The sequence below is a fragment of the Lingula anatina genome, chromosome 5 (genome assembly GCF_051362555.1).
Source record: "Lingula anatina isolate TDL-2025a chromosome 5, LinAna3.0, whole genome shotgun sequence".
Classification (NCBI taxonomy): Eukaryota; Metazoa; Brachiopoda; class Lingulata; order Lingulida; family Lingulidae; genus Lingula; species Lingula anatina.
In genome coordinates, this window is record NC_141771.1 from 12,675,307 (window position 1) to 12,702,823 (window position 27,517).

Sequence of the window (27,517 nt, forward strand, 5' to 3'; positions counted from 1 at the left end):
TCATTCACGGAACGGTTCATACACGCGACTGCTGCGTGTACAATCGGTCAGGACGGATGGTTCACGCAGAACGGACTGTACACGTGACACCGGACATACTCACTGGAAGCCGACATAGTGAAATTTACTAAAACCAAGATCGTCTTAAACAGTAAAAACATCAATTGCTTTTATTGTGTTTAAAAGAGTTTAATATAATTTGGATATGTTGACATTAATTAAATTTTCAAAATAAGTAAGTCTTATTAAAATATAAATAAAAGAGCTTGCCTTAAATAATGCGAACATATCCATATCATTCCGAATGCATCTTTCTTTGTGACAGTCCCCCATGTGCAACTTCCGGTTTTTGGTGGAACGTAAAACGCGTTGAGCTTTAAAATTGTTATTTGAGGTTTGTATAAAGTATTAAATGCGTTCTACAACCGTAAAAATATATCTTTTATCATTTTATGTGATCCTGGGTTTTTATGTAAACGAAGATAAAGAATGATGCACTACAAAGAAATATTGCAGTTTACAAAGCTGGGAGACGGTTAACCCGAGTACGGGGCTACCTGCTAATGTTACACCCCAGTACACACACATTTTGACTGATTTGTCTTCTAGAATAATAATTGAATTGGTTATGGGATTACTAGTTTATACGACATACCCCTTAAAACTTTTGTCCATGAAGCATTTTGCTGTGTACATTTGACTCTGTAGCGATTTGGGGTGAGTGCAGAAAAACCACCGACCAGACCAGGAATCGAACCCGGGACCCCTCGCTTACAGGGCGAGTGCTCTTACCTACTAAGCTACCCGACCGGTTCTACCTGCCCCTGGCACTACACTCCTCCCCCCCAAATGCCGAAAGACGCAAGCCCTATCTCGCAACACCATTGTAGCGATTTGGGGTGAGTGCAGAAAAATCACCAGCCAGACCAGGAATCGAACCCGGGACCCCTCGCTTACAGGGCGAGTGCTCTTACCTACTAAGCTACCCGACCGGTTCTACCTGCCCCTGGCACTACACTCCTCCCCCCCAAATGCCGAAAGACGCAAGCCCTATCTCGCAACACCATTGTAGCGATTTGGGGTGAGTGCAGAAAAATCACCAGCCAGACCAGGAATCGAACCCGGGACCCCTCGCTTACAGGGCGAGTGCTCTTACCTACTAAGCTACCCGGCCGGTTCTACCTGCCCCTGGCACTACAACTCTGTACAGTATGTCCATGTGTGCATTTAATGTGTGGATCACATTCCATTATTAATTTTGATGGATATTTATAGTTTTATACTATTAATTCCTAAGATTCGATCTGCAAACATGGCAAAGAAGAAGAAGAACCAAGATTTCCAGAAAGTGAAACTGAAAGTGGGCCGTAAGTTACCCCGGGAGAGTTCAACCAACACCAGCTTCAAGACCCACTCCATTCAGATCAAGGAGCAGTTGACTCAGGCCAGCTCTACTGAGCCTACAACTAAGAGGAAGCTGAAGATTGAGGTAGGTTGTATGCGTTGTCACAGATTAACATATATAGGCACTTTTTCACAACAATGTATACAGACACATATTGTCACAGATAAACACAGTTATGTACAAATTACATGTAGGCATGGTGCCAAAAGTAAAAGTATTTAGACATATTGCCAAAGCTTAACATATTCAGACATGTATTCACGACAAAACACATGATTATAGACACAGCTAAACATTTAGACACATTTTACTTCTGAGATAGCCCTACCTTACACCAGTAACACATGAATCACTCCTAATAATGCAATCAGTACATATTACAAAATATTTTCGGTAAGTTGCTGTAGGAGCTTGAATGATGCATTTCAGGACCTGTTGAGTCAGTTGCAGCACTACAATGCAGGTTCCAGACACGGTGCCGTTGCAGGCCTTCGGGAACTTGTCGCTACACACCCTGCTCTCATTTCACAGCACCTGGCAGCCATGTTGGAAAAAGTGACTCCGCTCTTTATGGATAAGGATTCTGTGGTGAGGCAAGCCGTGATTAAGTTACTGAAGGTGGTGCTCTCAAATACTGACACGGGAGAATTGGTGCCTTTCTTTGGCATTCTCAGCAGCCATCTTAGCTGTGCCATGACACACATAGTAGAGGACATCCGATTGGATGCCTTGTCTGTCCTTGACGTTTGTCTTGAATTCCACCCCAAGTTGATCATCACAGGGACATCTCAGTTACTGCCCAATTTCATTGATCAGATATCGCAGTGCCAGTCCCAAGGGAGTAAATCGGGAGCTTTCTCTTTGACTATAAACCCCAGTGGAAAGATGGGGGCGCTGAAATGGAGGGGGAAAGTCTTGGAGAGACTAAACAGGTTCCTGTCTGTTTATCTGGAAAGTTTCCCCAAGAGGACTGGAATGTTTGAAACAAGTGAGGTCTGTCATGTCGGGTGGAAGGATGATGGGATAACATGTTACCAGCCCTGCTCTTCTGTGGGATTGATAAACAGTGATTTTACATTCAGGTAACATATAAGGATGTGTTGAAGCAAAAGTATTTGCTAGTACTGTTAAAGAAAACCACTCAAAAACAGATGAATGAAGCAGTCTTAATTCTTACAAACTTACCCTAGCAACTTCAGTCTAACTTATACATTGTTGTCCATTTATTCGATAAATTTTCTTATAATGATACTGATATAATTTTTATATTTCGGCAAGAAGTTCCCGTTAGTTCTGACAGTTCAATTTTACTATGAGAACCAATCTCTTGCACAAGTTCCTTTTTTTAGTAAACAATTTTTAAATTCCTATTTGTGTACTGGTTGTCTGTTCATTTTTTTCTTGATTATGTTTTGAATATTATATGGTTATTCTGTCTAGTTGCAGTTCTTCTCCTGATTGTTCTTATTTTTTTAACTTTTAAATTTTTTATTTTTGAACCGCAGGTCGTCATTGTTGCCACAGCAGTCTCTTTCAACAGGTGCTGATTATTTGAAGAACTTCATTGGCACTGTTGTCCCCCTATTGTTTCAGTGTTGGGTAGAAGTCTTACCAGAGAATTCTGCAGGTAAATTTGCGAGACATGTTTCTTTGTTTAATATTCTGTCAGTCTTTTTCATTAGAAAATCTATTTTCAATATTACAGCACCTTAAATGTTAGATGTAAACGAAATGACACCATAATTATATTGTTCTCTTACATCATTTTTCATGGAATTTCCCCCCTCCCCCCCCCCCCCCCCCCCCAAGAACTCACCACTGTAACAGTCTTTCTACTTGTGTGGTTTTATAAGGTCACCCACTTCCAGTGGACAGTCATCCCACCATGTTTTGTGTGTTGCAAATCCTACAACATTTAGGGCTTTGTGTGGAAGCTCTTGGGGCAGAAGATCAAGCACTGTCTGTAAGTAGATAGTGTAGTTAGATTTTTTTAGGTGAACTCAAAATACATAGCAGTGCTTGGGCTTCTTAAATGGAAGATATTTTGGATAAATACATGGTTGTCATTTTTAACAATTTCATTTATTAGTGATAAAGATCCTGCTAAGTGTTAGAATTGGTTTAAATTGATGATATTTTTAGGAAAAACTGGACAATATGGAATTGCAGACTATAAAAATGATTGTGTGAATTTACTGAAAAAAGAAGAGCTTTTAACAGTTTACAAATCTTTCAGATGAATGCAATAATTGTAATTTTATATCATTATTTATATGATATTATTTTATTTTCTAGTTGGATTGGCTGTATGGGTTCTACCATAAAGACCTGAGACAACACATTCAGCCTCACTTTCCTTTTTCTTTCTGTGATACTGCCAAAAGAAACAGAAAAGCAAACAGGGTGAATGTTAAAGTAAGGGAAATTTACTCAGTACTCCCCTTTCTCTTGTTACTGTAAAGTAATGATTTACTTAATGCCAGTAATAATTACTATGTCACTTGCTGATGTTTATCGTTATTATTCTTTGCCCAGTTAGTACATTCAATTTATTTTCTTTCATTCAAAAAAGGAGGAATGATTTAGAACTTATTTTTTTCTTTTAGTCCCTCGCTCTGGATCTGAACCTGTGTTTCTGTGGGACTGTCTGCACATTTTATAAAACACATGACAAACCAGACAGCAGACCTTTACAGGGAATATCCACAGCAGAAGACAGTTTATTGAAGATGGCAGTTAGCTACATGACACAGGCATTTCCAACACCACATAACCCAGACCAGAGGAAAAAATCTGTTGCTATCATGAAGATGTTGGTGGAATGCTGTAGAACATCAAGTAAATATGCTTTATTTGAATTTTTTTTAGTGGTACAACAGTGTCAGTATGGTTTTGATGGGTTCTGTCGTGTAATTGGGCAACTTTACTCACCTTAACAAGTTTGCCAGAAGTTCACTTCCTGCTGTTTAGAGGATGTTAATTGGTTGTGTCATTCTTTAAATAACTATTTCCAAATGTTTAATCTATACGGACTTATATAAAGAAAATTAAGAAATTTCTATATGTTCATCTGAAAGTTCTTTACAGAATGTTTGGACCAGATATAATTGTAAGAATATATTAATAATATTTTTTTCTTGTACAGTAGATGCACAATATGGTCTCCTTACTGCTATCCAGGTGGCTTACAAGACAAGCCACCCACTTTCCAGTGAGCGGCGACAACTGATGGATTTTTTCAGTCATGTGATTTTTAAGTCAGATGTTAGCAACCAGTGAGTAACTTCTAACTTGTAAGAATCTGAATGTACATGTACATCGAAGAAATATGCTGAAGCAGAAATATATATAGTGTTTTTTATTTGAAATTACAGGGCTAAAATCATTTAATAGTTAAAAATTCAGAAAAGTCAAAAATCAGTAAGTGATCTGCCTTACTCAAAGTAATTTAAAATAAAGCTACAGACCACTAGATGTCAGCATGTGCCACAGGCACCCTCTTTTTTTAGCTACAAACATGTCATTCAAGAAATAACAGTCAAATAAAGTTTTCAATAAAATTAAATCCAAGTGGTCGTAACATATTAACTCAACATTTAGATCACTTTCAGTCAAGTGGTCAGTCAGTGGCTGCAAGGACTTCCTGAAGAGCTGAGGTCACTGTGGTCGCAGGGAGAAGTGGACAGTGCGATACCAGTGTTACATGTGCTGTCCAGTGCGGTCAAGACACAGCAGCATAACCAACAGTTTATGAGTTCTGTCCAGGTTGCTCTATTAGAACTACTGAGTAGGTAGCTTTAAGATTAACACAGACTTTAGCAGTGACTGTAAAGTCACACTCAGACCTGTGATTAGGTAATAATACTAATAATAAAGTTAATTGCCAATGTAAATACTATAAAATGCACATAAAATTGTTTTACTATCTCAGGTTTAAGTTGGATCAAATAAGTACATAAAAATAAAATAGTAATGCCAGAAATAAAAACAGATTATTATTTTTTACTATTAAAAAGAGATGTAATAGTTGGATAAAAGCTTTTTAAAGTCCATTTGCTTCCTCTAATAGTCGACACAGGTGACTTTGAAAATACAAGTTTGAGAGTAGGTGTAAAGTTACACCCATACCAGTCTTAAATTTGACTTTCTTAAATCCTGTTAAACAAGAGAGACACCTCTGAGCATTGCTTACTCTTCTGTTTTGTTTGTTTGTTTGTTTGTTTTTTCAAGTACATTGCATTTTGACACTTGGTAAATTAAATTAAAAAGCTGCACAAAATTTGAAATTTGTACATCAAGCCCTTAAATTGAGTTTTATCTTTTAAAGTCTTGTTCTGCATCTCTGTAATTTGGTCTTCTGTATTTTAGACGTAACTGTTACAGTATCAATTTTATCTTTAAGCTCAGAACAGGGCATCTTAATGCCAGTTCATTAGCGCAATCCACAATTTTGTCATATTTCACCGTAAAATATTTTGCTGACTTCAACCTTTATTTTCAGGCCATGACACTTTCTTGACACTTTCTTCCCAGCAGAAGGAGGTTGCAGAGATGTGTTACTACTTTCCTGACATATCACGGGAGCTGTATATAGGGCTGGCTGGCTGGTGCAGAAGTGTAGGTGGCAGCACTGAGGATAAAGACTACCTGGTCCAAGTCCTAATGTGCAGGTGCCTGCTTTTAATAGGATGATTCAGGGGTTGCCAGTTTTAAAGCTCTCCCTGAAAATATTTTAAATTCTTACTCTATATGATATGATATTTAAAAAAAATGGGTAACTAAAAGTAAAAAAGTGCCTAGAAAATTAATTGTTTGTATGCATAGATGCCAGCCTTGTCACCCACGTCTTGATCCCATAGCAAATTTTAATTTTTGTGATTGGATAAAAAAAGTCATTTACAGTGTTATATGGTGAGAGAGATGTTGATAAAAAATATGATTTGTTGACAATTTAACTAATCTCACGTTTAAGGCAGCAGATAATTGTGTTGAGACTTATTCTTTAATTTATTTTGAATAAAGTAATATTGTTTGTCATTTCCTTTTCTCTGTAATTGAATATTACCACATGGTTTTGTTGGCTAAATTACACCTCTTCTTTCACATCTGTTTTAAGAATTTCATATGAGATTATGTTATATCAGAGTATGCTGTCTGACTTTTTAATGCCTTTTTGTATGCTTTTTTATATAGATTGTAGGTTTTGATTCTTTTGTCCTATTTACTCCATGTAAGATTTTGCTTATAATTTAGATGGTTTTGTTTACTCACAACTAGCCCCCATTCACTGTCATTCAACCTAATAGAATACAGAATACGTCTGAGTGTAGGGGTCACAAAATGCTCTTCTTAGACCATATGTTTTTCTTTTCATGTTAGGTATTTGAAAGTCCGCCATGAAAATTGCAGCGTGATGGAGACATCCAACTTTATCAGTTTTTTATTGTCTGTTTTAATGGGTAAGATCACAGTCAGCTGTCTTGTTGATCAGTTGGTGAATCTAACAACCACACAAATATTAAAAATAATCCTTGTCAAGAAATAGTAGTAATGCACAGAGAACATGTTCAGAAAGATAAACGTATTTGTTAATGTTTTTTTTTTTTAGATTTACCACGTTAATTCTAGGGCAAACTATGTAAGATAACAGATTGGAAAAGAATATGCCAATCTCTATTCTCGTCACCCCTGCACAGTTCACAGTAAAATAGACACAACCTTCAAATGACCTTCAAACAAATTACGGTAATGTCTCAATCTTTTCAATGGGCAAAAATAATATTTCTTTATGGCATTTGTGGTACTTTTACTGCATAGAACAGAACTATAGAGTAGCTTGCTTTTTGATTTTGTTGCTACCACTCAATAAGAATGTTCTAATTTTAAGAAATTATTAAAAATACAATATCTGCAAAATTCACAATTTTACCCTATGGAAAAGATCGAGTAATTACCATACTCAAACTGTGCAGGTCCCATATCATTCTGTTCAATTATTGTTTATTATTTATTTGTTTTTAAACTGAGGCAGTTTTCACAAAATCAGCTTTCACATTCAGAGTTCAACTTACAAAAGCTTCTCATGTACATTAACTGGGGAATCTATGACAACCAATTTGGCAAAGCTAACTGGGCTTATCAGAAGATTAGACACACCCAAGAAAGAAAGAAGATTCAAGAAAGCCTTGTAGGCCATCACAAAATATCAGTCCTGTAAAAACACCGCTCCTTTTTTTTTCTTTTAAAAAGCTTAACATGCAATGTCAGGTTTTCTGCTGGTTATTATAGATTCATCAGCTGATCTTGGTGACAGGTGCGTTATGTAATGTTATTTTCATGAAAATCATTGCTACTTAAGCTATAAAGTTATAGTTTTTTGAATTATTGATAATATTATATTATATTGAGTAAGTAAAGTTGATATCATTCAGTGTTTTCAACAAGGAAACTTTGATGATTACCCTATAATGATACATTCTTAACTGAAACTGTTTGTAACACAAAATGATTATCAGAAAGTTTTTTTTTCTTTCCAATGCCAGGGACAAGTGTATCCAGTTTGGCTGAAGCTGGTTCTGGTCAGAAAATGCCCATTGATCAGTTATTTAAAAAGTATAGTTTTACAGACAGATCACCTGTTGGGCTTGCCATCGCACAGGTATGCATTTTCACTGGTATATGCATAATTTGAAGAGAGTGACTGGGTGAATGGGTGAATTTTATAACTGTGATAATACAATAATAACAATTCATGTAAAATTATAACTAAAAAGTAAAAACTGTGCATGTAAGTGGAAGTACAACTGTAACAGCATATTGAAATACATACCGACGTGAGAATTGATTTAATGTGGTATATGTAATAAAACTGAATATTTCCTAATTAAATGTAAATTAAATTAAATATGCATTTTGAAAATCAACTATTGGATAGTTGATAACATAAAAATAATTATGGGAAAAGGTTGAGCTGAAGTCTTTTTTTTTTTTTTGGGGGGGGGGAGGGATTGACTTCATATTGCCACAATTGTTTTTCTTATATATTATATACATAGATATTTTAAAAGTCCCAATCATGTGACATTAAATAGGAAAAATAAATGGAATGCAATCAAAACCATAATTCATGTTCTGATCAGAAAAGAAAGATAACTCTTGGCCTTATTTCTAAATGACAAATAAATCATTTCAATTTTAGAACGTTTGCAGAGTTTTCAGACAGTTTCCAGAGGAAGACCAAGTGGGAAAATTGATGTCAACTTCTTTGTTTACCATTTTGGTAAGTGCCTTTTACAGGCATGATTTAGATTAATTCTATTAATTTATTTTCTGGAAATTTGATTAGAGTTGTGTAAGTCAAGATATAAGAACTGTTACCCCTGAGGCTCTGCAGAACTGCATGTATGTTATGAAAACTTAATAATCTAAAGTTTATCAGGTTCAGCAGTTTTCAAATTTGGGAACAAAAAATTAATTAATTAACCAGTAATAATATGATAGTAAGAATGGTTGTTTTATTATATTATCTTTGCTCCATGTTAGGGGAAACTTTCATGAGTTTGGAGTATTTTTAATTGATTCCAGAACAAATACCATCGATTCCCTATTAACACGGCAGTTGGTCTTCTTCATTGCTTTTCCACTGTCTCAACATTACCACACACTATTAAGTCCAGTTGGTCAGTACCTAAACCTTTGTTGTCCAGTATTGTCCAGCTGATGGGCAGTTTGCTAGAGTGGGCAGTGGGCGATAAAGAAAAGGATACTACTGACGCCTTGAAAGTGGTCAAGGAAACTTTGACCTCATCAAAAGATATAAGGAAGCTTTTCCTAGGGGAAATTCTGAGTATTTTAACAGGTATGACTTTTCTGATGTATTGTTAGTATTATAGAAAAATAATTTTTCATGTGAATGAACATTTGATGAATTATTTAGAATGGTTACCATAATTTTATTAACACTTTGACAGCAGCTGAAAAGAAGCTACCACACAACTCTCTCTCTCTCTCTCTCTCTTACACACAAATGCACACACTTTACTGATAGTTTGACAATTATGATGATAATTATATATTCTTCGACCAGATGATGATGTTGAAGACCATTATCCTGCTTCTGCATCACTATTGTTAGTCATATTGCTTCGCGATGATGAAATGGTCAAACATTTTGGAGACTGCAGGGATGTCATGAGTCAAGTGAAAAAGGCAGTGGAGGTGAGTCAACCAGTCTAGAAAGATCTAGTTTTGGACTTCATGATTTTTTTAATATGTACACATATGTGTCTTTGCATATAGCAATCAACTGCACATGTCATAGTCGCCATGGATGTGTACTTTCAGTGTTATAATGATAAGTGGAAAACCATTTGACCTTTTGTTTTCAAACTTACAGAACTGATGAACATTCATAAAATATGGGTCAAGTTTGAAAATCAGCTTTATCGGACCAATTTTTTTCGAAAGTTCTGCTATTTTTTTGTTGGCTTTTTTGCATCACATTTTATCCATTGCTATACAAATGAAATGAAATTATCTTACTTTTTGTCCCAAAACTTTCTGAACTGATGTATATTCAGGACCTGATTGGAACTTTTAAATAACAGTGATGCTTTTTTTTTCTTTTTTAACATATTTTTCTCCACAGTTATACAAATAAACTGAAAACTGTTTTACCTTTTGTCTTTAAACTTATAGAACTGATGAATATTTATGAAATACAGATTGAGTTTGAAAATAACCTGACCATTTTTCCATAAATTACGCTGTTTTTATATTCTTACTTTTTTTAATGCATACATTCGCCCTTCAAAAAATTGGACTAATAAGATTTGTAAAAGTGATTTTTTAACATTATCTGCATCTTAGCAATTATGTTAGTTGATTTCATATAATAAAATGTTAAATCTGTTAAAATTTTCTAATTAAGTGTAAATAAAAGATATAAAATGGAAGTAAATAAAAAGTGCAGTATGTCAAATTCAATCCATCAGCATGTTTAGAATCTCAGGATGAGCAAATTGGACTTTTTTCTTTCCTGTTGGAAGCCTTGCTGCCTTAATTTAACATTCTCACTCTTATTCTATTACCCTTCCAATCTTAAATTATATTTTAATTTGCCTAGGGCACTTCATTACAAAAACGAAGTGTTTGTTTTTATCATTTTTTTTCCACCCATTCAGAGTGCTGAATCCAGAGGTAGCCACAGAAGCCAGCACGTGTTGGACTGTTTATATGTTGTCTCTACTTTGTGAAACCACCAGAGTTGAGTGTGCGCAATTGTCTTGGGGACCACATTCCAAAGTAAAAAAAAAAAAAAAACTGATGGAACAATTACTGTGCCTACACAGAGAAAAAAAAACAAACCTTTTACTTCACTAACTGATCTGTCTTCACAATTTGTATGGCTAATCTTCAAAAGCGAAATGGGTGTTAGCGACAATAACTGGTCATGTATCAGGTCACTGTCTCAGCTATGAATACAATACATGGTCAGATGTGGAAGCCAGTTGGGCATGGTCATCCCGCTCTTCCAAATCAAAACAGTGAACTCTGCTTTTGTCCAGTCCCATAAAAGGAAACAAAAACTGGGTTCGGGTACCTAGATTGATCTAAAAGGAACAGTCCATCTCCGAAGGGTTTCTCACAAAGTTGCTTTAAGCTGAAGTGGCTTAGATGTCTGGCACAGCTACTGAAGCTGCTTAAGGATATGTAAGTACCCCCTAGCAGCTTTAGTAGGCATGGCAGACTTCTAAGCCACTTAAGTTGATTGCAATTTAGCGAGAATCCCCTCGAAGATAGATCAATCCACAGTTAGTACGATAGGGTCTGGGTGTGGTCCCAAAGTCTTCTTGGGTTCACAAGTCCTATGGAGTATAAAAGTGTCCGAAATTGCTTTTTAAAAAGTGCTACAGTAGGTTGGGGTGTGTATGATGGGAAGCACTTTAATACTTCCATTGTATAGCTACATTCATTGTGTTTGAGAATTCTTTTCTAAGATCAACTTTTGCATATTAAGATGTTTTGCATGTTGTTTAATGATCACCTAAGGCATGGAATAATAATGTGCAGTACTAGAAGAATTTATTGTGTTTGTATTTGGTTGAATTTTTCTGAAAAAATATCAGATTCAAGAAGGAGCACCCTTGTGGGCTTTTATGTAAAGATAAATGGAATTTGTTTTCGAGTATCACCCAAGTGTGTGGGATTGGTAGCTGAAGCCAGCTGCACCTATTCCATTTCTAGTTTCCCGTGCAGCAGTGACTGGGAAGCAATGTTGCAGTTTTCCTTAAAACTCTTTGTGATTGATCATCACCTTTAAATGCAGGTAAAATTAAAAAATGTTCCTCTTTTTGATTATCACATTTTTTGATACTAACATAAATATGGTGGAAACAGTTATTCTGCCATAAGAACAATGTGAAAGTTCTCATATGGCTCTAGTATATATTGATTATTTTGTTGAGAAAGTGCGGGCAGAAGCCACAAAAAGACAGTGGAGTACTGGTCTTATATGTTTGTAAAATTCAGAGAGGAAAATTAACTTTAAAGTAACAACAAAATTTCCAGAGATTTTGTAGTGTCGGTGTTTATAGAAGAGAAGTACAAAATGCAAAATGAAGCAAGTGACAAATAAAAAAGTATCAACAGAACGCATTTTGAATGAAAAGTGTTCATCCCTCCTAAACTAACCCAATCCCCCCCCCCCCCAAAAAAAAAAATAAATAAAATAAATAAATAAAAAATAACAAATATGAAAAAGCCAAATTAATTAAGTTAGAACATTTCACAATGAACTGTGTTGTAAAGTATATCTGGATTATTTAAGGCTTAACTGGACATGACAACTGTCTGTGCAGTATGGCACTGGATATTTAAAGATCTAGTTTATAGCCATGATAGATTGCCTCTTGTAAATAGCCCGTTTTCCTTACCAATCTTTGGTCAATCCCACTGTTGTACTTGGTCTATTAGAAATGAGATAAGTTAGGACAATAACCTAGGCTGTTTTTAGGTTTATATCAAACTGGCAGCTGTGCACTATGCACTATATGCACTATGCACTATATTTAAAGATCTAGTTTATATCCAAAATAACTTGCATCTTCCTTGTAAATATCCCAGACTTGCCTGGCCAATCTTTGGTCAATCCTGCTGTAGTACTTGTGTATTAGCTTCTGTCTAAAAGGAATATCCGCCCGATGGGATTGCGGGAATTGGCTTATCAAGTTTTCAGCATCAATCAGATGAAACAGGTTTGCTGCATCAGTTTGCAGAGTTTCGTGATGAACAATGATGTCATACTCAATATAACAGGGTCTACAAAAGTCATAAACTAAATTCCAGTGAATATTGTCTGGTCCATTATCCACTATATACCAAAGTAAATCCTGAAATGTTATGTCTTTGTTTTTTGAAATGTTCCTGTTGTACTGCTGGTTGATATAAGCTTTCACTAGAGGACCTAGCTGGCGTGGCACTTGCTCCTTGAAAACTGACACAATTCGTTCTATTGGGTGACGCACAACTAAAACCTTAAGATAGTTTTTAATGCGCATTCTTCTTTCGCTATTGTTGAATGTGACTAACGGGGTAAAGGTTTGCTTCTTGTTCTTGTTGGATGTTAGATTTGATGAAGAAAAATGCCCAGTTAGCATGTTATATACTATTTTCCAGTTACGACTTGCGGCTTTATACATGAAACACAAAATGAGTTTGTGTTTGTCATCGACAAGAATCCATTTTGCACTAAACTTATGGGAGTATGAAACATTTCTCCTGTTGTGGCATCTGTCTTGTAACAAACTTTTTCTTCTTTTGATGACTGACACCCAATCTTCTGGCACTTTGTTCCAACTGAATGACTGAAAGAATATTTTAAAAAGTCACATCAACTGAGAAATGTGGTGAATGTATAAGAGGTGGCCAACAAAGATCACACACAAGCGTGGAAGCAGAGTATCTAATGGCACAGCTCAAATCTGTGTAGTTTGATGGGGTTTAAATAGATATGGGATAATGAAATTTGGTATGGAATTGTAGTTTTGAGATAATATTTACTTTTGCTTTAAATCTGTAGCTATCTGTGTGTAATTTCTGTAGCACTGAGATGCAAGTCGAATAGTTTGCCTTTAAAACTATTTATCATCAAATCACATGCAAAGCAAAAAAATAAAATGGAAGCAACTCTGATATTTTTTATATACTGATACACAGTGAATAGGAATGTTTGATCAAACTGGTGTTGATAAAAATATTGAGAGATGTACAGAGAAATACCTGCCAGATTGTATCATCTATGACATCATTCTCTTGATTGTATTTATCTCCGAGAATGCAGTATGAAAAAAAAAAACACTAACCTTTACATTTACTTCATATTGATTCTTTTTGAAGTGTATACATTTACACATGGAGAAACTGGTGAAATTTTTGATAAAATATTGAGAGATGTACAGAGAAATACCTGCCAGATTGTATTATCTATGACATCATTCTCTTGATTGTATTTCTGTGTTCCATTAGAGATGTTGATATATTTGTCTTTAAATTCATCTTGATTTGCTTCTTTGCTTAGGTGAATTTCAGCAGGTTGAAAAGGGTGAATCTGGGCTAGGCGTTGGCTGCCTAAAAACATTGCACAATTATGTGATGAAAGCTGAGTCAATTTGATTTTATATGAATGTCAATTGAATACATAAATCCTTATGATTACCATCCACTTATTTGGAATAAGTTGGCAAGATAGTAACCCAAAACACACCTATGTAATTCAGTTTAAATGAAGCTTTCAGTTGGATTTTGTTTCATACATATTCCAATTTTCTTAAAATAATATTTTTTACCAAAAATTCCCTGCACTTTCTATTTACCTTAGATCGTTTAAAACAGGTCTTATAATACTTCTTCCAATTCCAATAATACTTGTTTTAAACTAGATATAATCAATATTTGTGTTATTGTAAGCAACAAGTTACAAAAATTTCAAACAATATACTTACCCATCCAATACAAAAAGAACAATATTGCAGAGCACTGAGTTATTACCAGTAAAACAACAAGGACCTTTGTCCATGCCATCATAATTAGTATCTAATATCACCAGGGATGATCTGTCACAGTGCTTATTCTTAAGTGGCTGCTTCTCAAGTTAAGGGTTACATTTTATCTCCGAGAATGCAGTATGAAAAAAAAAAAAACACTAACCTTTACATTTACTTCATATTGATTCTTTTTGAAGTGTATACATTTACAAATGGAGGTGAAATACCAGTACATCATGTATACTTCATTCTTATATTACATCAGGCAAGCTGTACCATTAGATCAAATCTATCAGATTCAGCAGTTTTCAGTTTTTGGCCCAAAAGATAAGTTAATAATTAACCAGTTACTGTAATGATATCCCTGTTAACATGGGGGTGCTATTATATTATCTGTGTAGCATCTTAAAGGGATAATAACTCTTCGTACGATATCTATATTTCACAATAAAAACATTGTGAACAACTCATAGAAATATAATATATTCTGTTTTACCACAAAAACGGCAGTTATAGCTATTATTCTGATATCTGAGCTTTTCTTCAGATCACGTGACCTCCATTGATGGCTGTACTCTGTTATAATCTCTTAAGATATTTTAACAAAAAACCAAACTCTTTAGAAAAAAAACCAGGGACTAACTTCGAATGTAAAAATGAATTCATTAACCACTGGTAAGTATGGGAAATTTGTTGTTTTCTCCGGGAAAATTCATTTTTTGGCCAAAACGAAGAGTTATTATCCCTTTAAGGGAAACTAGTATGAGTTTGTAATCGATTCCAGAACAAAAACCCTTGATTCCCTATTTACATGGGGTCGGTCAACTCCATTGCTTCTCCACTGACTCAACATTTCCACATACTAAATAAATCCAGTTGGTCAGTGCCCCAACCTTTGTTGTCCAGTATTGTCCAGCAGTTTCCTAGAGATTGCAGTGGGCGATAATGAAAAGAATACTACTGATGCCTTGGAAGTAGTCAAAGAAATTTTGACCTCATCAAAATATATAAGGCAGCTTTTCTTAAGTACTTTATCAGGTATGACTGCTCAGGTGTATTGTTATTAGACTTAAAAAATACTTTCCATGTGAATGAACATTTTTCATTATTTGAAATGGACAAGGGAGATGTATAATATAATGCACAATTATAGAAATGAATGATTATCAAATTATTGTAAAAAGGCCAGAGGCACTATATACAGTGAAATAAACTTTACCATTCTCACTTTAATATTATACTGTTTCCCTTCCAATCACATTCCTATATTATATTTTAATTTGCCTAGGGAACTTCATAACAAAAACCTAAAATGTTTATTTTTCTCAGTTTTTTTCCCACCCACCCAGAGTGCAGAATCCAGATGTGGCAACAGAAGTCAGCATGTGTTGGACTTTTTATACGTTGTCTCTACTTAGTGAAACCACCAGAGTTGAGTCAGGACAATCATCTTGGGGACCCCCCCGCCCCCCCCCCCCAAAAAAAAAAAAATAATAATAATAATAATAAAAGATGGAACAATTACTGTGCCTTCACAGAGGAAAAGCAGGTCTTTTAATTCACTAACTGAATAATAATGCAATAATCCGGCTTTGCAATTGGTATGGCCAATCTTCAACAGTGAAACAATGGACTGGTCACGTGACAGGTCACATGAATGCAAGCATTCACTATGTCAACTTTGAATACAATACGTGGTCAGATGTGGAAGCCAGTCGGGCATGGTCATCCCACTCTTCAAAACCAAAATAGCCAACTTTGCTTTTGTCTAGTCCCCAAAAAAGGGAACAAAAAGTCTGGGGTTCGCAATGCACTATGGAATATACAGTGTTTAAAATATTTTTAAAAAGTACAACGGTAGGAGAAGGTGTATGATGGGAAGGACTTTAATACCTTCATTATGTAACTACACTTATTGTATTTGAGAATTCTTTTTTAAAATCGGTATTTGCATAAGATAATTTATATGCTGATAAATGGGCCACTAGTAGTAAAACGACCAAAGGCATAGAAATAATGCCCTGGGCTTATAACTTTTCACAAAAAATTAAAACATACTTCCCAAAAGGCCAATTAAAGACAGAGATTAAGTGCAGTGTCCAACGGATGACGCTATAGTGCCAATTTGAGAAGAAAATGCCGTTATTGGCATTGGGATTTTCTCTATAACCAAGACAGCTATTCAAGTGATTCAAACGACCTCATAAAGCTGGTTGAAAGCACTTCAGTGGGGTACCAGGGAATCGTCTTAAACTATTTACTTTTGATTTTATCATCTTTTACGTTAAATTACCCCATATTTTGATGGGTTATTCACTTCAAAAGACAATAACTTTCAAACAAACAATTTCCACCAACACCCCTGGTATCAGACAGTAATCCACATTTTCAACAACAATTACTGGGATTTTCGTAACGATCTGTTGCTTAGATAGGGAGATATACCTGAAACCGATTCACTTATCTCGTCAATCTGGTAAGCTGTTAAAACAGCCAAAAACGTTCACAGGTTGGTTAACAGAGCTTATTAGTCAAATGCTTTGCTGAGAAATTAACCTGTTATTGGTTATACGATCAGATGGAACTATTGCTCCTTGTTACTAAAAAATATTTTGTTTGGGTGCTTTGAAATGCCAGAAAATCGTGCTTTTGATACATTTTCCAATCAAGCGTTAGACTTGTAAGCGTGCCGCCATCTTCATTGACAGCTCTGGAGAGGGCCCTATCCTAGTGATGCCCAGTAGGGTGTCAAGGATATGTAAAAAGAAGCGCTTACAAAGGCGATTACGTTTAACCGCAGTTAAGAGGGGTGAAGATGCATTTGAACGTTTAAGTGGGTCTTCCTTGGCAATTGAGTAATTTTACCTCGGAGATTCCTTCTTTGTTATCGGCCAAGTGATCAGATGAAACTGTCTGTTGAGAGCAAGTGGCCGTCACTTGTGTTAATACGAGTTTTTTACAGGTAACGCTGCAGGATTACTGTGGATTGCCTCTAATACCAGATCATTCACCGTACTTTAGGCCAATATGAAGTTATTAATTATTTTATGAATAGGTTTGATTTTCTTTCTTTCCTCTGGAAATGCATTTTTAACACGAATTTTTCTCTTCCCCATAACGTACTTGACTTCTTCACTGCTTAGCTGATGTAAGACTTATGACCTATTACCGCCCACGTAATCAGCTTATAACTTATTAACTATGCTCCGACCCTTCATGGCAACGGCCCTTAGCAACAGAGGCGTGGCTTAGTCGTCAGCCTGACTGGGGCGTGTTGTCGGTTGAAAAACTCATCAAAAGACACATTTTGCGGTGCAAATTCAAAAAGAAAAAAAAAAATATATATATATATATATTAAATCCAACGTCAGATAATTTTTATAATTAATATAAACACACAAAAAACTCAAAAACATGATTTTAAGCGTAGTTTACCCTACTACTGGCCTTAAGGCATGGAATGATAATGTGCAGTACTAGAAGAATATATTTGCATTTGGTTGAATTTTTCTGAAAAATGAAATCCAAGCAGAGGCATCCGTATGGGCTTTTTTGTTAAGATATATATATATATAGCCAGATACGCTTATGCCATTTCTCATTTCCTGTACAGAAATAACTGGTAAGCAATGTTGGTGTTTTCCTCAAAACTCTTGAAGAGTAATCATTACTTTTAGATGCAGGTAAAATTCAAAAATGGCCAAGGTCCCCTTTTTGTTATCATGCGTTTTTGATAGTAACAAAGGAATCTGCCATAAGAACAATGTGAAAGTTTTGATATGGCTGAAGTATATATTGATGATTCTACTGAGTGTACTGACAAATTACTCCAGTATACTTACAAAATTCAAAGAGGAAAATAAACTTTTAAGTAAAAATAAAATTTCCATAGATTTTGCAGAGTGCGGGTCTTTATAGAGGAACTAACTCAATGGCTAAAAAAGAAAACAAATATGAAAAAGGCAAATTAATTAAGTTCCAACATTTGACAATGATCTGTGTTGTAAAGTATATCTGGATTATTTTTGGCTTAAATGGACATGACAACTGTCTGTGTAGTATAGCACTTGATATTTAAAGATCTAGTTTATATCCAAAATAACTTGCGTCTTCCTTGTAAATATCCCAGACTTGCCTTGCCAATCTTCGGTCAATCCCTCTGAAGTATTTTTGTATTAGCGTCTGGTTGCTAGGAATTTCAACCTTGCGATGGGATTGCGGGAATTGACTTATCAAGTTTTCAGCATCAAGAAGTTGAAACAGGTTTTCTGCATCAGTTAGTAGAGTTTCGTGATGAACAATGATGTCGTATTCAACATAGCAGGGTTTACAGGTGTCTGTTAAACTCCAGTGGTTGTTGATTGGCCCTTTATCGACTATATACTGAAGAAAATCTGAAAATAAAATATTTCTGCTTTTTGTAATGTTCCCATTGTAATTGCGGTTTATATAAGCTTTCACTCTAGGACCTATTTGACGTTCCCGCACTTGTTCTTTGTAAGCTGATACAATTCGCTCTAATGGATGACGTACAACCATTACCTTAAGGTAATTTCTTAAGCGTGCCCTTATGCCATTGTTGTTGAAAGAGAGTAACTGCGTGTAATTGCCAGATTTTTTCTTGGTTATTGAATCTGATGAGGGATCAACCTGTCCAGAGAGAATCCAATACACCATTCCCCAGCTACGACTTGCAGCTTTATGCAGGGTGCAGAGAATGAGTTTGTGTTGGTCTTCCACAAGAATACGCTGTCCTATACCCACATGGGAGGTTGAAACATTTTTACTGTTGTGGCATCTGTCTTGTAACATACGCTTTCTTCTATTGATGACTGACACCCATTCTTCTGGCACCTTGTTCCAACTGAATGACTGAAAGAAAATCTTAAAAAATTACCTCAACAAAGAAACATGTTTATGGGTAAAAAAGAGGTCAACAAAGATCACCGCACGCCAGTGTGGTGGCAGAGGTTCCAGTGGTGCAGTACAAATCTGTGCAATTTGATAGGGTTTTACATGTTATAGTTAAAATGCATATAGGATAATGTAATTGGATATGGCATTTTAGTTTTGAGATAATATTTACTTTTGCTTCAAAATCTTTAGTTGTCTGTGTGCATAATTACTGTGGCACGTGCAAAGCAAAATAATAGAATGGCGGCAACCCTCATATTTTTTATGTACTGATACACAGTGAATAGGAATGTTTGATCTAACTAGTGAAAATATTGAGAAATAAGTAGAGAAATGTACGGAGAAATACCTGCCAGATTGTATCATCTATGGCACCATTCTCTCGATTGTATTTCTGTGTTCCATTAGCAATGTTGATATTTTTGCCTTTGAATTCATCTTGATTTGCTTCTTCTCTGTGGTGAACTTGAACAGGTTGAAAAGGGAGAACCTGGGCTAGGTGTTGGCTGCCTAAAAAATTGCACAATTATGTGATAAAAGTTGAGTCAATTTGATTTTATATGAATGTCTATTTAATACATAAATCCTTTTGATTACCATCCGCTTAAATAAGTCAGCTGTCTTTTGGATTGCTATCTCGCCAACATATTCTATTCAAAGTAGAACATGTTGGCGAGATAGTAGTCCAAAACACATCTACGTAATTCAGTATTCTTGAAGATTTAAGTTTGAATTTTTCAGACATATTCTAACTTTCTTAAGATAATATTTTTTTCATCTCAAATTCCATGCACTTTCCATTAACCATCGATTGTTTGAAACATATCTTATAATACTTCTCCCAATTTCATCAATAGTTGTTTTAAACTAGACATAATCAATGCTTGTATTATTTTAACCAAAGAGTTACAAAGGGTTAAAGAAATATACTTACCCCTCCAATACAACAAGAACAATATTGCAGAGCACGGAGTTATTACCAGTAAAATGACAAGGACCTTTTTCCATGCCATCATAATAAGTATCTTATCACCAGGGATGATCTGTCACAGTGCTTATTCTTAAGTGACTGCTTCTCTAACCGATGGATGCTCTCACTGAACAATCGCTCACTTATGCTCAAGTAAACCTTTCACTCACACGATCAATCCCACATCAATTGATCTAAAACTTCACGTAAGTGTTTGCGACAGAAACCAAGTCGACCACAAGACTAAGTTAACGTAACGCTGCTTTGTTCAACAATATGAAAAAATACTAGCCTTTGCTTTTACTATATATTTATGCCTTTTTGTAACGTATGCATAAACACATGGAGGTGATATACCAGTACATTATGCATACTTCATTCTCATATGCGGCAAGACTGATTCATTTTCATATATTCATTCTCTTCAATGCGGCACAACTGATGAGTCTACACAAAGGATATATATATATATATATATATATATATATATATATATATATATATATATATACAATTAAAAATAAATAAATAAACAAAAGACATGCAATAACCCCGACTCCGATTTTCACGGGCATACCCAGAAGGTATGCCCGATCGTCAGGAGGTTTATTAATTATAATAAAGTACAAATGCTCCGTACTGTTGAGCACTTTGTTCCACACTTACGCTTGTTATATATATATATGTTATATATTCTATTCGGTATATAATTCAAAATTAATAGTGTTTAAAACTGCAATTAAGATAATTAATTGTATTTATGTAGCAAATGGTTTGTTTTAGTGGTGGTATTAACTTTTTGGTAATACATCAACGTTTTGTTTGGGTCTTGTGTCTGCACATTTTGACCTTAAGAAGTTGACCAAGGCAAGGTGATAACAGGGTTAAGGAATGTCTTAGCTGCTGTGTATCTAGGCATACACATTTATATTTTATGAAAGATGTTTTGGGGACTAATTCTAGCGAGCTGCATTCAGTGAGAAGTCATTCAGCTTTGTAGCTGCGGAGATATTTACCCGCAGTTTTATCAGCTACACTGTATTATCACTTACGTTTCTTTATTGTTATTTGTACACTGGTTATATTACCAGTCATCACTTTTTGTGGTTTCAAGCTTTGGGGATGGCTATTTGTTACTTTGTTACTTTGTTACGATCAATCCCACATCAATTGATCTAAAACTTCACGTAAGTGTTTGCGACAGAAACCAAGTCAACCACAAGACTAAGTTAACGTAACGCTGCTTTGTTCAACAATATGAAAAAATACTAGCCTTTGCTTTTACTATATATTTATGCCTTTTTGTAGCGTATGCATAAACACATGGAGGTGATATACCAGTACATTATGCATACTTCATTCTCATATGCGGCAAGACTGATTCATTTTCATATATTCATTCTCTTCAATGCGGCACAACTGATGAGTCTACACAAAGGATATATATATATATATATATATATATATATATATATATATATATATATATATATATATATATATACAATTAAAAATAAATAAATAAACAAAAGACATGCAATAACCCCGACTCCGATTTTCACGGGCATACCCAGAAGGTATGCCCGATCGTCAGGAGGTTTATTAATTATAATAAAGTACAAATGCTCCGTACTGTTGAGCACTTTGTTCCACACTTACGCTTGTTATATATATATATGTTATATATTCTATTCGGTATATAATTCAAAATTAATAGTGTTTAAAACTGCAATTAAGATAATTAATTGTATTTATGTAGCAAATGGTTTGTTTTAGTGGTGGTATTAACTTTTTGGTAATACATCAACGTTTTGTTTGGGTCTTGTGTCTGCACATTTTGACCTTAAGAAGTTGACCAAGGCAAGGTGATAACAGGGTAAAGGAATGTCTTAGCTGCTGTGTATCTAGGCACACACATTTATATTTTATGAAAGATGTTTTGGGGACTAATTCTAGCGAGCTGCATTCAGTGAGAAGTCATTCAGCTTTGTAGCTGCGGAGATATTTACCCGCAGTTTTATCAGCTACACTGTATTATCACTTACGTTTCTTTATTGTTATTTGTACACTGGTTATATTACCAGTCATCACTTTTTGTGGTTTCAAGATTTGGGGATGGCTATTTGTTACTTGGTGACATTATTTTCTTTGGATAATATTCAGTTTTCCCCCAGCCACCAGTTTTTGTTATTCAAGTTTCGGCGCTGGCTGTTTCCCTTTATTGGGTGACTTCAAGTCTTGGATCACACACAGGCCAGTATTTATTTATTGTCTTCATTTTCCCCCCTTATTCATGTGTTCTTATCAATAGATTTATAATTTGTTGTGTGATGCAACAACAGTTGTTAGCTATTTTGTTTAGGTGTCACTTCATCATGTTATTCTTGATTTTTTTCTTTTGTGTGCATCTATTTTATTTATGTTTATATTCCTATCGGGCCAGGAGTTTTGCAGTTTTCATATTTCCTATTTCCTGGCTGTCACTGACATGCCATAATCTATTCATATCCCCATTTTCCGATTGTCTCCGTGTCCGCATTACCAGGTGAAGTATTATTAGGGGTTTCTGGTCGACTAGGTAATATGTATTTTTGGAGTTGTTATGATCTTTGTTCTGGGTGTACTTCCCAGGTTTTTAACTGTTTGCCTAGTAGTGAGACCCCTGTGGTGGTATCTGGTATACTAGGTTCTGGGTGTATTTCCCAGGTTTTTAACTGTTTGCCTAGTAGTGAGAACCCTGTGGTGGTATCTGGTATACTAGGTTCTGGGTGTATTTCCCAGGTGTTTAACTGTTTGCCTAGTAGTGAGAACCCTGAGGTGGTATCTGGTATACTAGGTTCTGGGTGTATTTCCCAGGTGTTTAACTGTTTGTCTAGTAGTGAGAACCCTGAGGTGGTATCTGGTATACTAGGTTTATATTTTGTGGGAGCTGTTATGCCCCTATTCACCTAGCTGTATGTTCGTTTGCCTAGTCGGTTTTACCAGATATCCCTGTTTTTACGTGCACGGCTAAGCTGAGGCTGTTGCCTGCATGGATTTTCTCTGGCGGCAGACTAGGAGATGTTTTCTGCACTTTTAATATCAATATGGCTCGTGCCATATCTACCCAAGCTATTCGTTGGGTTTATGCCGGGTATATATGTTCTCTGTACAAGTGTATATTTTATTCATATTACTTATTCCGTTTACTTGAATTACCTGGCCTGGGAAATTTTATTACTGAATTGTCTTATATATAAATGCAACTGCCTTTGCGCGGACTTCTTAGTTTCCTTTGTCTTTATGTTACCATGCCTTCCAAGACCCCTCCCGGGAGGAGTACCGTAGGCGATCCAGGATGTCGGTTGTCTCCAATGCGCGCTCATTATCCAGCAAATGACGATTGGCTCTTACATCCACTGCTCCTGGTGGAAAGAAGCCGAGTCACACCGCCACACACTTCTTCTGAGACGGAATCAACCTCTACTTCACTTGTTATCGACTGCGATTTGTTGGCACAGCGTATTATTGCTCATCAAAACTGCTCAGAGGCACAGAAATGCCGAGCGCTTCTCCTTCTCCCGACTCCTCCCTGCAAGAGACTAACGTTCAGCAGCAGATACCCTGTACCCAGTATCAGCAGTCTGTTCGACACTGTAAACACACGGTGTGAGCTTCTCTCACATCATATGGCCTTTTATTTTCATTTGCGCCAACTTTTTGCTCCTATAGCTGTTGTGATTTCTCATATTTTTCTTGATTAATCCTGGTTACACTCATTAACATACTTTATTATTTTTATATTATGGCACTTATATAGTTTGGGGGATGTTTGATTATCTCCCCAGTTTTGTAACTTTGTATCTTATTAGTTTTCGTCATTTATAAATGACAATTTATTTTATAAACCATAGACGTGTAGGAAATATATAAATATTTATTTATAAATTTTTACTGCCTGTTCCCAAGAGCGTTAAATGCCCCTACACTCGCCTTAGTGTCATCATTCAAAAAGTTTCTGTTGAATTGTGATTTAATTATAAATATTAGCCTTGCAATAAATTGTAACTGTCAAGCATCAGGGCCCGGTAGAACCGGTGGCACTGGTAGCTGAGGCGTGGCAGTTTCGCCATAGTAACTGCAGCGCAAAACGATACGTCCGAGAAAAACAGTTGCACCACCAGGTCCATCTAACAGAGCTTATTAGTCAAATGCTTTGCTGAGAAATTAACCTGTTATCGGTTATACGATCAGATGGAACTATTGCTCCTTGTCATCTAAAAAATATTTTGTTTGGGTGCTTTGAAATGCCAGAAAATCGTGCTTTTGATACATTTTCCGATCACACGTTAGACTTGTAAGCGTGCCGTCATTTTCATTGACAGCTCTGGAGAGGGCCCTATCCTAGTGATGCCCAGTCGGGTGTCAAGGATATGTAGAAAGAAGCGCTTACAAAGGCGATTACGTTTAACCGCAGTTAACCGGTGAAGCTGCATTTGAACGTTTCAGTGGGTCTTCCTCGGCAATCGAGTAATTTTACCTCGGAGATTCCTTCTTTGTTATCGGCCAAGTGATCAGATGATCTGTCGAGAGCAAGTGGCCGTCACTTGTGTTAATACGAGATTTTTACAGGTAACGCTACAGGATTACTGTGGATTGCCTCAAATACCAGATCATTCACCGTACTTTAGGCCAATATGAAGTTATTAATTATTTTATGAATAGGTTTGATTTTCTTTCTTTCCTCTGGAAATGCATTTTTAACACGAACTTTTCTCTTCCCCATAACGTACTTGACTTCTTCACTGCTTAGCTGATGTAAGACTTATGACCTATTACCGCCCACGTAATCGGCTTATAACTTATTAACTATGATCCGACCCTTCATGGCAACGGCCCTTAGCAACAGAGGCGTGGCTTAGTCGTCAGCCTGACTGGGGCGCGTTGTCGGTTGAAAACTCATCAAAAGACACATTTTGCAGTGCAAATTCAAAAAAAAAAAATATATATATATATATATATATATATATTAAATCCAACGTCAGATAATTTTTATAATTAATATAAACACACAAAAAACTCAAAAACATGATTTTAAGCGTAGTTTACCCTACTACTGGCCTTAAGGCATGGAATGATAATGTGCAGTACTAGAAGAATATATTTGCATTTGGTTGAATTTTTCTGAAAAATGAAATCCAAGCAGAGGCATCCGTATGGGCTTTTTTGTTAAGATATATATATATATAGCCAGATACGCTTATGCCATTTCTCATTTCCTGTACAGAAATAACTGGTAAGCAATGTTGGTGTTTTCCTCAAAACTCTTGAAGAGTAATCATTACTTTTAGATGCAGGTAAAATTCAAAAATGGCCAAGGTCCCCTTTTTGTTATCATGCGTTTTTGATAGTAACAAAGGAATCTGCCATAAGAACAATGTGAAAGTTTTGATATGGCTGAAGTATATATTGATGATTCTACTGAGTGTACTGACAAATTACTCCAGTATACTTACAAAATTCAAAGAGGAAAATAAACTTTTAAGTGAAAATAAAATTTCCATAGATTTTGCAGAGTGCGGGTCTTTATAGAGGAACTAACTCAATGGCTAAAAAAGAAAACAAATATGAAAAAGGCAAATTAATTAAGTTCCAACATTTGACAATGATCTGTGTTGTAAAGTATATCTGGATTATTTTAGGCTTAAATGGACATGACAACTGTCTGTGTAGTATAGCACTTGATATTTAAAGATCTAGTTTATATCCAAAATAACTTGCATCTTCCTTGTAAATATCCCAGACTTTCCTTGTCAATCTTCGGTCAATCCCTCTGAAGTATTTTTGTATTAGCGTCTGGTTGCTAGGAATTTCAACCTTGCGATGGGATTGCGGGAATTGACTTATCAAGTTTTCAGCATCAAGAAGTTGAAACAGGTTTTCTGCATCAGTTAGTAGAGTTTCGTGATGAACAATGATGTCGTATTCAACATAGCAGGGTTTACAGGTGTCTGTTAAACTCCAGTGGTTGTTGATTGGCCCTTTATCGACTATATACTGAAGAAAATCTGAAAATAAAATTTTTCTGTTTTTTGTAATGTTCCCATTGTAATTGCGGTTTATATAAGCTTTCACTCTAGGACCTATTTGACGTTCCCGCACTTGTTCTTTGTAAGCTGATACAATTCGCTCTAATGGATGACGTACAACCATTACCTTAAGGTAATTTCTTAAGCGTGCCCTTATGCCATTGTTGTTGAAAGAGAGTAACTGCGTGTAATTGCCAGATTTTTTCTTGGTTATTGAATCTGATGAGGGATCAACCTGTCCAGAGAGAATCCAATACACCATTCCCCAGCTACGACTTGCAGCTTTATGCAGGGTGCAGAGAATGAGTTTGTGTTGGTCTTCCACAAGAATACGCTGTCCTATACCCACATGGGAGGTTGAAACATTTTTACTGTTGTGGCATCTGTCTTGTAACATACGCTTTCTTCTATTGATGACTGACACCCATTCTTCTGGCACCTTGTTCCAACTGAATGACTGAAAGAAAATCTTAAAAAATTACCTCAACAAAGAAACATGTTTATGGGTAAAAAAGAGGTCAACAAAGATCACCGCACGCCAGTGTGGTGGCAGACGTTCCAGTGGTGCAGTACAAATCTGTGCAATTTGATAGGGTTTTACATGTTATAGTTAAAATGCATATAGGATAATGTAATTGGATATGGCATTTTAGTTTTGAGATAATATTTACTTTTGCTTCAAAATCTTTAGTTGTCTATGTGCATAATTACTGTGGCACGTGCAAAGCAAAATAATAGAATGGCGGCAACCCTGATATTTGTACCACCAGCGTTAGCGCTGGCGGTACACATGGTTTCGGTCCCGTCCGGATCGTTCTGCCGGCTCCGCCGGCTCCATTGGCTCTGCCGGCTCCGCCGGACGGCTACCGTTACCGCTTCTCCTCCTAGACGGTAAGGGCCCCCGTACCCATCTCATGGATTTAGGTCACCTATAATCTCAACTCGTTCCACGTAAAATTTGGGCTTTGTCGGTATTGGGGTCTGGGTGTGGCACTCATTGCAATGCACCCTTGTCTAAAAATGGCAAAATTAAATGCTAATTATCTACCCTACGGAAGGAGTTATGGGAAAAATTTCTATAGACGGCTTTCCAAAAGTCATATGTGTAGATTTCAAA

At 35.9% G+C, this 27,517-nt stretch overlaps 1 protein-coding gene across 4 annotated transcripts in view; it reads left to right on the top strand.

Annotated features, from left to right (window-relative positions):
* Window positions 1–323: 323 nt before the first annotated feature.
* The window catches only part of LOC106165350 (testis-expressed protein 10 homolog), an 87,853-nt gene continuing 60,659 nt past the window's right edge, over window positions 324–27,517 (top strand). Inside the window, exons 1-16 of one of the 4 annotated variants that reach the window (XM_013543531.3) lie at window positions 324–394; window positions 1,298–1,489; window positions 1,835–2,487; window positions 2,911–3,032; window positions 3,259–3,368; window positions 3,701–3,820; window positions 4,012–4,243; window positions 4,551–4,680; window positions 5,017–5,192; window positions 5,907–6,075; window positions 6,785–6,864; window positions 7,948–8,063; window positions 8,604–8,684; window positions 8,990–9,263; window positions 9,492–9,622; window positions 10,588–11,487. In XM_013543531.3, coding sequence (XP_013398985.2) covers window positions 1,313–1,489; window positions 1,835–2,487; window positions 2,911–3,032; window positions 3,259–3,368; window positions 3,701–3,820; window positions 4,012–4,243; window positions 4,551–4,680; window positions 5,017–5,192; window positions 5,907–6,075; window positions 6,785–6,864; window positions 7,948–8,063; window positions 8,604–8,684; window positions 8,990–9,263; window positions 9,492–9,622; window positions 10,588–10,659 — 2,643 coding nt within the window. In that variant the 5' untranslated portion in view covers window positions 324–394; window positions 1,298–1,312 and the 3' untranslated portion in view covers window positions 10,660–11,487. Of the gene's footprint in view, window positions 395–1,297; window positions 1,490–1,834; window positions 2,488–2,910; window positions 3,033–3,258; window positions 3,369–3,700; window positions 3,821–4,011; window positions 4,244–4,550; window positions 4,681–5,016; window positions 5,193–5,906; window positions 6,076–6,784; window positions 6,865–7,464; window positions 7,719–7,947; window positions 8,064–8,603; window positions 8,685–8,989; window positions 9,264–9,491; window positions 9,623–10,587; window positions 11,488–27,517 lie in introns of those variants that run through there. The other 3 variants (XM_013543534.3, XM_087012843.1, XR_015334474.1) reach the window with 3 other exon arrangements.